The sequence below is a fragment of the Amblyomma maculatum genome, chromosome 4 (genome assembly GCF_055883805.1).
Source record: "Amblyomma maculatum isolate TAMU_Amacu chromosome 4, ASM5588380v1, whole genome shotgun sequence".
NCBI lineage: Eukaryota > Metazoa > Arthropoda > Arachnida > Ixodida > Ixodidae > Amblyomma > Amblyomma maculatum.
This window is the reverse complement of record NC_139347.1, coordinates 188,551,555-188,563,393: the sequence shown is the minus strand read 5'-3', so window position 1 is coordinate 188,563,393 and position 11,839 is coordinate 188,551,555. Positions and strand designations below refer to the sequence as shown.

Here is an 11,839-nt window from a genome sequence, read left to right as displayed (position 1 = left end):
TTTGAAAAAGTTAAGTCCGGACAAGTGTCCCTCTGCGCCGAGTTCCCAATTCGCGTGGGGTACGCCGGGTCGGTGTGTAGGGTTAGGCCTAATGTGGACGCTGCCTCCGCTAGCTTCCGTCCTCGTATGTCCTCTCGATTGTAGCCCCATGAGAGGCTCTGCTCATTGAAATCTCCTAACACTAGTAACGGATCTCGTCCCGCTTCCCTGACAGCCCTACTCAGGAGTGTGGAGAAGGTTACATTTTTTGCTTTAGGTGGGCAGTACACGTTCAGGATGTGGAGCGGCGGATCATCCTTTTTTTATGGGCAGGAGAGTCACCATCACGTATGAAAAGCTGGCTTGTAATTCCAGATCTATCAAATTTGCTGTGAAATTTTTGTGCACGAAGATGCATGTTAGGGGGTCGAGTTGGAACGTTTTGTAGTTTGTGAGGCTCGCGTTCCCGCCTGGCTCCTGTACGGCCACCACTGCCGGAGTATACTCGTACGTGGAAAGGTGCATCCTAAGGTCCGCTCTCTTAAGGCCCGTTCACACTTGCGACTAGCAGCGGTCGCGCGACCGTTTTGGTCGAAAAGCGACAGTCGCAAATGGTCGCATCGGTCGAAAAGCGACTGCCGCGGGCCGATCGGGCACTGCTCGAATTTCCAGTTGCGCGACTACTAGTCGCAAACCATTTCACCAATCAGCGAGGTCCCGGAGTACTCGATCGAGCACCTTCTCAATGCAATTAAAGATACCCCTTCCTTTTCAACAAACGGCACCCGGAATTCAAAGGCAGGGAGAAGGAATATATGGCCTGGGCGGAGATTGGAAAGATATTCAGACTATCCGGTAGGTACCATGAACTTTTGAGAAATGGGTTTTTCACGCAGGCGCAACATTTTGTATTGACACCACGGTGATTGACACCGTCTATTCATCGTCGGCGTTCTCCTGGAAACACGAGAGTGCGGCATGCGCACCGGCTCGCCTGAAAAAGCTGAAGCGTCTGGCAAGCGGCTGCTACCGACGTTCGCTGTCATCGCCCAGCAGCTCTCCTACTCCCAACTCGTTCGGAATGAGAAGGCGACTGTCGCAAGTGTGAACACCGGTAGTGGCGAGCTCCTCTCCTCTGGTCGCGCGACTTGTAGTCGCGCGTCCTCATCTAGTCGCAAGTGTGAATAGACCTTTAGTCTTTGATTTAAAGCCTCGGCTATTCCACTGTGTTAAAATTATAGGGCTCTCCTTAGTTCGTCCCGCCATGTTGTGCCTGAAGATTGTTATTCTGGAGGGGGAGCTGCTGCAGCTTCTCACCCTCACTGATCACCCTACGCATCTTGTGAGTTACGGGATTCGTGGGTCTCCTTGTGTTAGCATACTTGCGACTCGTCATCGCTTTCGCTATCTGTCGTGATACTATGGAGGGAATGGATTCTTTTATCTTCCTCATCATAGCTTCTAGTTTGTTTTCCATGCTAGGCTCTGCATCGCTTTCCATCGCCTCCTCTTGCTGAGGCGGCTGAGATTTAGCTAGTGCAGTTTCTAGTTTGCTGGTTAGTAGCTCTATTTGAGCTTTTAGGGCTGCTATCTGTTTTCTTAATTCAATTTCTACCAAATTTGGTGTAGGTGGAGAGGTAGTAATGGGAGGAGGAGGGGCGACCCCACTCACCGGCTGCTTCCCGTTCTTGACCATGCTGGCCCAGTTCCTCTCTTGATTGTTTTGTTTAGAATTTGGTTCCATGTTAGTCGAAGGGGGCGGGAGATTCTCGCTCCTTCTTGTCTCTTTCTTGTTTTTCTTCTTTTTCTTGTTCTTGTTACTGGATTGTTGCTGCTCGTTCCTTCGGAATTTCGCAGTGCAGTCTTTAGAGTTCGTGGCGTGTTCGCCGCCACATACCGCACATTTTGGATTACACTCGTGAGGGGCCCGCACCCCCTCCACAAACGGAGCTTGCGTTCCGCAGAGTCCGCAATTTTCTTGCCTCGGTGTCGGGCAGGCGTCTGCCCTATGTCCCACCGTGCCACACAGGTTACACGCTGGTATGGTGCGACGGTAAGTGGCTACCGGTATAACTTCCGCGTTATACAGCACAGCTCTGGGCTTGTACTTCCCTTCGAAGGTGACCCTTGCTTTGTTCGAAGTGCCGAACTTTCGGATCTCCAGGATTTTGTTCTCTCCGCGAAAGCTTCTCACCTTCCCTCGCAGGGATTCGGTGGTCTCCAGATTGGCCACAGTGATGACTCCGTGTACTACGTTGTCCTCACTTTGCTTTACGTGTCCACGCAGATAGAGGTCTTGCCCTTGCGTTCGGATTGCAAAGTCGCCGACCAGTCTGTCTGCCGCATGTATGCTTGACGTGCCCACAATGATCAGGTTTTGGTCCGGGGACACTGTGAAGAAAAAATTTTCTGCCTCGGCCTCCCCGACTCGCTGTCGTAGAGCTAGGCCCAACTCGCCGTGTTGCAAGTTCTTCAAGTTTGTGGCCGTTAGTGGTTTGATGATTAGCACCACGTCGTCTGGTCTGAATCTGCACAGAAACTTGGGCTTCCATGCAGCTCTGACTTGCGTTGGGCCTCCGGTTGCGCGCTCACCGGGTTCTGAGTCGGGTTGCACGTGGCGGCCTCGGTGTGCTGACGTGGCCTTCCTTTGCGCGCTGGCTTGGAGTTTCTGGGCTCGTTTTTCAAAAGCCCGGATCACATTTTCACTGCAGGCTTGCTCTCGGCTGGTCTGTGGCAAGGTTGTCCATGTCATGCCTTCCGGGTCGTAGCCGCGTTGCTGGTTGGCGTTTGCCATGTTCGCCAGGAGCGGTCTTCCCGCCGTGGGACGCCGGCTGAGCCACGGCTCCACAACGGATAGGAGCAAAAGTGCTTCGAAAACTCCGTCCACCGCGTTGAGAGTGGTCTCCTTGCGTTCCGGATGACTTGATGGCTCTTCAAGGTCCAATAGTTTTGGGATATGACGCGTTATTCCACCGCTACGGTCGAAAATCGCCGGAGCCGATGTTCCATGCGTCCGCTCGCTACGCGCGCTAGAGAGCTCCCCCCTGCTGGGGAGCAGGATAAACCCGCCCTCTACACGCATTCGGCAACGGTGTCCACTGCTATTGTACAATTTCTTGTATGTCAGCAAAAATGTGCAATGGAAAGGTCAAAGAAGCTCGAGCATCACGCGATACAGACTCTGGGGCCTATTAGACGCATAGCTGTCAACGACAGACGACTGAAAAAGAGAATCCTCTTAAAACTAGTACAAGCGTATGTGGTTAGCAGAATTAGCTACGCGACGCCATATTTGGATCGAAGCGGCGGATAAGGACAGGATAGACTCCCTCACACGCAAATGCATAAAGAGAGCACTAGGGCTACGCATGTATACCTCAACGGAGCGACTGCTTGCTTTGGGAGAAGATTGTACGTGAAGAGCTAGCGGTGGCGGTTAAAGTCGCTTAAATAGAGGACCTTAGCGCGCAGAATAGGGGCTGGGTAATTCTTGCAAAAGTAGCAATAAACTTCGAGAAAGAATTGAGGAGGTGTCATACAGAGGGAGGTAAAGAACTCCTTGGTAGTCCCACCTGGGGCTCTTTAACATACACTGACGTCACACTATCCAGGGACGCCTCTCCGTTTCGCCTTCGTATGCAAACGCAGTAGCCGGCCGTCGGGTGCGAATCCGGTGTTTTAGCCACTGCGTCATGACAGGGTTGTTCCCCAGGTGGCTGAAAATATTCCGGAGCTCTCCACTATGGCACCTCTCTCTTATTATTGAACCGTCCCTTACGGTGCGGTTCAAGTGTCCGCCCCGCCGGGGTGGTTCAGGGGTAAGACGCCCAACTACTGTGCCGGAGTACCCGAGTTGGATCCCGACCTCGGCGGCTGCGTTTCGATAGAGGCGAAACGAAGAGGCGTCCGTGTGCTGTGCGATGTCAGCGCACGTTAAAGATCCCAGGTGGTCGAAATTACTCCGTAGACCTCCACTACGGCTCCTCTTTCTCTCTTTCCCTCTTTCACTCCCGCCTTACCCCTTCCCTTACGGCGCGGTTGAGGTGTCCACAGAAAACAAGTGAGACAGTTACTGTGTCTTTCCCTTCCTATAAATGAATCAAGGTTCAAGTGTCCGTTCAGACATATATAGTTCGCATTTTCTTTCCTATGAGACAACTTGCACTTTAATTGCACACTTAACGATGTCAGTGGATGGTAAAGAACTCCAGGTGGTCGCAACTTTTGGAGCTCTCTATTACGGCGTCTCATAGCCTGAGTCGTTTTGGGGCGTTAAATCCTATAAATAAAACTAAACTAGAAGTCCGTAGTTTGATTCGGGGAAAGAAAAGTGTTGTATTTGTCTCCCTTCTCGTTAGACACCCGAAGCGTACATATAAACGTTAGGCTATTTTAGTAGGTTCCGAACCCCCTCCACTTTATTAGTGGAGGGGGTTCGGTCATGCTTAGGTCATGCACATATTGGAAGCCTGCCGGGGTGGTCCAGTGGTTAGGGCGCTCAACTACTGCGCCCAAGGACGCGGAATCGAATGCAGGTCTCGGTGGCTGCTTATCGGTGGAGGCGAAAAGAAAGGCGCCCGTGGGCTGTGCGATGTCCCTGAACGTTAAAGAACCCCAGGTCGTCGAAATTTCTGGAGTCGTCTACTACGGCGTCCCTCATAGCCTGAGTCACTTTAGGACGTTAAACCCCAAAAGCAAACCATATTGGAAGCCAACTTAATAGCAACACAAAGAAAGATGCATTGCATCCAATATCCAATGTTTGCCCTTGATACAAGTGCCACATGACGGCATAGAAATTTTGTAAACATTCGACAGATCGAATAAATTACATTCGCATAACGTTGTGCTTAGATAGCATAAATTACAGTGATGAGACTGAAAACCCATTTGCGTCACAAATCATAACACTCTAATTGAGTCTGCTGTCCACAGGTCTCGGCTCGATGCTTTGGTACCTCGATGACTGACCACTGCCACGAGGTTTGCTGGTTAGTCCCTTCTTCACATTCCGCCAGTTCAGCGTCTGCTTCATGAAGTCCACACTCTGAATGGAACCCGCAGCAGATAAAGGGCTGGCCAGACTTGGCTTCTCCGACGGCTGCTGTGAAAAGAGCTGGGCATGGAGCAACATAAAGAGCGTGGTCCCAGCTAGGGCGAAAAGGACATCGCCACGACCAATGTCTTGCCGCACGGACAGCACTATGGCACACATCCCTCCCAAGCGGCCCAAACCGAAGAGCCAGCAACTCGCCCCGCAACGCACACGCGTCGGCACCATTTCCAAGACGTTGGCGAATATGAGGACTTTGACCGCGAACGTAAGCGGTTTGGCTAAAAGGATGAACAATGTCGTTACGTAAGCGCATGCCAATGCGAAACTCAGGCTTATCACGCAGGAAACGCCACCGAGCGTTCCTACTGCTGCGGCCAGTAGATGTTGCGGTGAGAGTTTTCTGAACGTAGCGTAGAGCAGCGCGCAACTTGCGAGGTTGGTTCCGCTTGAGGCCCACTGGAACCAAGCAGTTGTTCCTAATATTACCCTGTCCTCGACGGCCATCAATGAGTATTGTGAGAACGAAGCAGAGAACGATAAGCCGATCATCACGAACGCGCTGCGCTGTACTGCCTTTGCTCTAGTTACGTCTCCTGCTGTGAGCAGCATGCGCATTTCGGTCCTCTGAACCTCTGCCTTAAGCCTTTCTAGCATGCAGTCAGTGTTCGAAACGGGAAAGCGATTTTCTTTGGCGGCAGCGATCATGAGCATTTCGGCTCTGGCCATGTCGTTTACTGCAATGCACCAGCGGGCTGACTCGTGCACTGCGGACACCGCGTACAACGTGAGGACAGTCGGGGACAGCATGAAGATCTGGAGAACTATCCAGTTCAGCCCTCTGAGCAGCCGTGCCACAGCAAGCCATACCTCAGCAATCAGCAAGCCTGCGCACATGGCGGCACACAGGTCCCTGTTCCTGTTCTCGTGCGTGGATGCCTCAAAGAATAGTGTGCAGGCGAGGACGGCGACAGTTGCCACACAGCCAGAGTTGAGAAACCTTGAAAGGACGTACATGTGGTATGATGCTGCGAAACATCCGCCCATCGTGGCCAGCTGCAGCACCGCCATCGCTGTGAGGAGCACGGGCATCCGGCCGACTCGGTCCGCCATCTGTCCGACGGCAGTCATCGCAATCAGCGAGCCGGCTATGTAGAGGCTCTCCGCCATGGCGCGCAACCAGCGTCTGTGGCAGACCAAGTCCCACTGACTTACGATGGTCCTCTTGCTGTACTCCGGGTCGTAGTCCCAACCATCGCAGTCAACAATCAGCGTGTCGTTAGGGTGACCCGGATGTTTGTAGGCGCTGCATCGACTGAAGCGGCCGTCCGCCTCTAGAGGGATTGCCGAGTTCCTCCAGGAGGCCGCAGGCACCTCATTTCGCCCTGTGGCTGCTTGCACCAGTGGTCGACGCCACCAGAGATGAGACTGAAGGCGAGGGTGTGGCACTGCATTGCGCACACGGAGAATATAACGAGATTGAAGAACCAGCGCTGAAAATGACCATGGCCGAACACATCACTGCAGTCATAGCAGTCGCTCGTCACTAAGTCTACTCGACTGAGCCTGCGTCTAGACAGCAGAAGCATCTTAGACGCTAATGCGGGAGGTATTTGTCGCTGCCCTAAGCTGAACCACGGTCTTCTTCTTCTTCTGCCTTGATATATGGCACATACTCACGAAGGGGAATTGGCCAGTGGTCAGTGTGGACTGCCAAATGTCCTACACAAACTGAATTAGTGCAATAAAGTAATTGTCAACTAAACAAAAACATAAGATTTAAGATCACAAAATTGATTGAAAGGAAAAATACGAAGCAAAAATTTGGAAGTTTGTAAATTTGGAATACAATTAGCGAGGGAATCTGTCTGTAGCTGTGATGTAGTTATGTTAGTACTGACAAATTTGAGGCAACGCAAATCCTTTCGCACTCGCACCGAAGGAGAGTAGAAGCGGGACCGACAACGTAAATCCCAAGCGTGCAATTGGAGTTTCTAAATGCACCCTCCTCTGATGCGAAAATCATTCGGCAAGCGAGAAGGAAGTGATCAACATTTTCGATCTCACCGCAAGCCTCAGAAAGGTTTGTGGGGTTGATCGCGCATCTACATAAATAAAGATTTAGGCGAGGAGTCCTGCATCTCGTGAGAGTCATAGTTATCTCACACTGCCGTAATTTACATGAACGAACTTTCCATGAGTATATGAGATGCTGGTATTCGGCTGTAGATAGCAAAGTTTCATTGCACGAAGCGGCTAGGTATTGATAACGCTGAAAACAGGACATTCCAAAAATGGTGATATTAGGGATGGTACATGAAACGGATGCATCAAGAGCTGATTTAGCCAGGAAATCTGCCGCTTCGTTCTGGAAAATACCGCAGTGACCGGGGACCCAGATGAAGCGTAGTTCTTTCACCCACCCCGGTATGAAATACTTTAGTGAGCAGCTCAAAAGAGCATCCCGTGCTGACTCCAGTGGCAGCAAAACAGAAAGTCTGATAAAAATATTATTTTTGATTGACTGCAGGGAACGTTCAGTAGTGCTAGTCCAATTGCCATAAATTCTGCTAAAAATATCGGTGTGTAATCCGGGGCACGCACCGAAAAACTCCAGGAAAGAGACTCTGAAAAAATTCCAATCGCTGCTTTCAGCGCAGTCACAGACGCATCAGTGGCAATTACAGTGTGATCAGGGAACTTTTCAAGGTGATCACATATGAGACTGGATATTAGACCTGAAGGTAAGTGCTTCACATTAGATGGAAATATAGAATCATAATTTATATCCACAAAGGACGTTGAGCAACCAATAGGACATATAGAACCGAGGTCCACACCAATGTTTGCTAAAATGCTCTGCGTGAAAACAACCTGGGGCATGCAGACCCTTGGCCACTGGTGAGTGAGAAAGAGGGCGGGGTTTGACACAAAAATAGGTATAGCCATACCTGGAGTAGCCTCAAATGATCGCAAGAAAAATCTAACAGTTAGAAGGCGAAAACTGGAGTTAAGGTCCGAATTGCGGGCCTGCAAGTACAGCACAGTGGTAGAGACAGACTGTGGAAGCCCTAGGCAGAGGCGCAGCGCTCGTCTCTCTAAAAGCAGCAAAGGATGCAGCTTATATTTAGGTTGGTTGGTTGGTTTGTGGGGTTTAACGTCCCAAAGCGACTCAGGCTATGAGAGACGCCGTAGTGGAGGACTCCGGAAATTTCGACCACCTGGGGTTCTTTAACGTGCACTGACATCGCACAGCACACGGGCGCCTTTCTTATATTTAGGACACCCAGAAAAAAGAATCGAGCCAAATTCCAGAATCGGTCTCACATAGGCTTTGTACAAAAACAGAAGAGTGTCTCGACGCGTACCAAATTTCCTATTACTTATCCGTATGAGCCTACCAAGGGCATGCTCACCTTTCTGAACATTAGACTTGATGCGAGGCCTCCAATCCATACTAGCATCATACGTAATGCCTAGATACCGCACAGATTCCACTCGAGGTATGACATCTGAGCGGTAGTTTAACGAAACATATAAGGGGGTTTTGGTTTTAAAAACTAACACAGTACGTTTGGACACAATTAAAACCAATTTAATTTTGTCCAACCAGACCTCAAGTGCATTTAGGTGAGCCTGTAGTGAACGATAGAGGTCATGAATATCTTTTGCAGAGGCGAAGAATGCTATGTCATCTGCATATCAGTGACAGTGACATCAGGATGAACCGGAATATCGCACATTAATATATTAGAAAGGAGTGGTGAGAGCACAGAGCCCTGGGGCACCCCTCTTGTCTGTGCATAGGTATCTGAGATTAATGAGCCATCAGTGCAAAAGAATTCTCGTCCTTTCAAAAATTTCCTGATCCAAGCATAAATGTAGACCGGAGGACGTAATAATGACCACTTGTTTAGTAGAATGGAATGTCCAATGCTGTCATAGGCGTTAGCTATATCGAGCGTCACTAACGCTGATACCTCCTTGTTGCACATTGCAAGGTGAATCCTGCTTTATAAATCTACATGTACAGGCCATATTGAGCATCCATTGCGGAAACCAACCTGGGCAGAACTCAAAGCATTAACCTCTGAAATATGCTTTCAGAGGCGGCCATGCACAGTTCTTTCTATTAATTTTATTAGATTCGAAGTCAAAGCTATCGACCGAATGTTTTCAACATGAAATCCTTTACCAGGGTCTCTAAAGAGCAATATAATTTTCACCACTTTCCAGACGTGCGGCAGCCATGCAGATTCTAATGATTCGTTGACCAGATCCAGGATATACTGAGTGAATTCATTTGCTAAAATTTTGAGCACACCTACCTTAACCCCGTCCCAACCTGGAGCCGGGTTTTGCATGGAAGAAATCACAGATAGAAGTTCTCACCTTTCAACCTCAACATAGTGTGAGCAGAAAATGGGAGCATGCAAGGAAACTCTGCACTGCTTCTGGAAACGTAATGCGTGCCCTTGTGCAATTGGTTCCAACTCATCCTTTGCCTCCTGTGGAGAAAATACTATTGAAGTTAATGAGTGAGAAATGTGCGTTTCTATTTCGTTCCATGAAACGATACAAAGCCTTCCTGTGCTTAGGGCTTGACAAATAAGTATTTAAATTTCATTGTACTCGTCCTTTGCCTACGCTATGGCTCTTTTAAATGACGCCGAACAAAATTTGCAGTTTATCCAGTTTACTGGGCTCTGGTCATAAGAAACCACGGTCTTGACTAAACATGCGGCATTCTTCTTCGCTCTTTTCTTTTTCGCGGTCAAGAGACTGGCGCGTGCCTGCAAGGATCAATTGGTCAAAAATATTAAGAACTTAAAAATCAAGTTCGAATTCTTGTCGATCTCACTGCGGCCTAAAAATGCATGTACCTTCAAGTTGTGACAAAAAATGAGTATACTTTAGTTTATTTAAAGCGATAACCGCATGAGGCCATTTTCCCTAGCGATTCGTCGCGCGACGACTCCATCGCGTATCGTTTCCGCTGGTATTATATATTTGCAGTATACCAGACCCTAGGTCAGAGCCTGAAACGTCAGTGCGAGCTATCTCTAAAAAAGGTCAGGTGTAGGACTAAGCTCCTTAATTCTAACCCCCCCAAGTCTGGCTCCTCGCCCGCAGCCATGTATTCATTCTGCAGTGAACCCGAGTCACTGGATCATTTTTCCCACTATTTTCACGGTTTCGCGTCCTTCAGTAACGTTTTCCTTGAAATTTCTTGTAACCAAATAGTTATATCTTTGACTATTTCAAATTTCTTTCATTTGAAGCTACTCTGCAGCTAGGCTTTACAGGGGCACGGATCGCTCCCTGCGGTTCATAAATTTGTTAATCCCTCTGAAAGAATTTCCTGCTAGGTGCGCCGATCCTGGTCTCTGCCATTTCTTTCCCATTGAGTCGAAGTTATTGATTTGTTTCCTATTGTTCAGTAGGGCTTTTTGTCTATCATATCACAATATACTTTTTTATCTCGTCACGCAATATAATACAATTTCAGACGCTGTGGCCATTGTCCCTTGTGTGTATGTGCAATTATCTGAGAGCACAATTACCCGTGCGAATAAACGGAGCTCGGTAACAGAGTGTTTTAAGTGTTGCTCTGTTTCGGCCGTCTCGTCGTTTGGTCAAGGGGAGTATAAATATGCTAGCTTCATGTTTTAGGGCTAAACAGCAAGTGCTGAAAAATATCTGGCGTTTTTACGGGACACGGTGCAGTGATGTGAAACTACACTATGAGATGCACAACTTTAAAAAGTGACTTTCTATCCCTCCTTTTGTTATTAATCCCCAAAACCTACCCACAATAGCCTTTTGTATCCTTTAATAACTTTCCAAATTTTACAGAACTCGACGCGCTCATATGCATGGGTCAGATGTTGTTGCGACTCTAGGAAGAAGTAAAAAAAAAATGCACGGCCCAGCAAACTGTCTCTGTAGCTAAGCCACCACCATTGCCTCGTGCAGGCAGAGAGTTAAGAGATGAGGTAAAAAGAAAGATAAAGACACGTGTCACGACAGCCGTCGTTCGCAACCGTAGCGGCGGTGAGTGCAATGACGGCCCATGTATAATAGATACAAATACAATAGCGGCAGGCAGATTGCGCCGCAAACGGCGAATTCCACTAGACTCCCAACCCTGCTCCTTGGCTCAGATGAAGCGAGTATCTGCAGGTTCCTCACTTAAACGGCACTAGGAAAGCAAATTCCTTATTGAAAACTTCTCGAATAAAAAAACAAACAAATTTTCTAAAAAAAGGTATAGCGGAAGTTACATACAGTCTCAAAGCCTTATGCGATTTGTTGTTTCGCGACCTGCTGCCTATCGAGCGGCGAGTGGCTTCCCGTCAAGGCGAATCTCCGCCTCATGCGGTGAGCGCTTAGGAGTGTTGTGCGACAGCTTCCTTGTTGGCGTAGAGGCAGCGTGTCCGGATAGCGACACAGGGGACAAACATTTTATTCCAGCACTTGAGCGACAAATTCTTCTGTTGTGTTAAATTCGTTAGCTCTGACGTGAAGTCCCCCTCTTCCAATCAGCATCTTCTCGACGCGGCGTCAACGCCACATTTCTCTTCGAAAGAGATCACTAATGCTATTGCGGTAATAATTGTGTCGTGTCTTTCTTTTGACCGCAGTGTAGGTTTCGTTAGCCTTCTTTTTCGCTGTCGTAATCATGGAGGTAAAGAATTAAAGGCACGAAAATAACTGATCATACTCAGTGGGCCTGGATTGCCTTATACGTTGCGGCGGCTCCTGATTCCAAGTAGCCCTTAAAAATGCAATAAAACGACATCAGAG

At 48.8% G+C, this 11,839-nt stretch overlaps 1 protein-coding gene across 1 annotated transcript; it reads right to left on the bottom strand.

Annotated features, from left to right (window-relative positions):
- Positions 1–4,891: 4,891 nt before the first annotated feature.
- On the bottom strand, positions 4,892–9,440 carry LOC146193856 (solute carrier family 22 member 7-like). The gene is made up of 3 exons (XM_084600635.1): positions 9,425–9,440; positions 5,771–6,480; positions 4,892–5,095 (listed from the first exon to the last, which is right to left on the bottom strand). The coding sequence occupies exons 1-3, from the start codon at positions 9,438–9,440 to the stop codon at positions 4,892–4,894; spliced, it is 930 nt and encodes a 309-aa protein (XP_084456761.1).
- Positions 9,441–11,839: the final 2,399 nt, after the last annotated feature.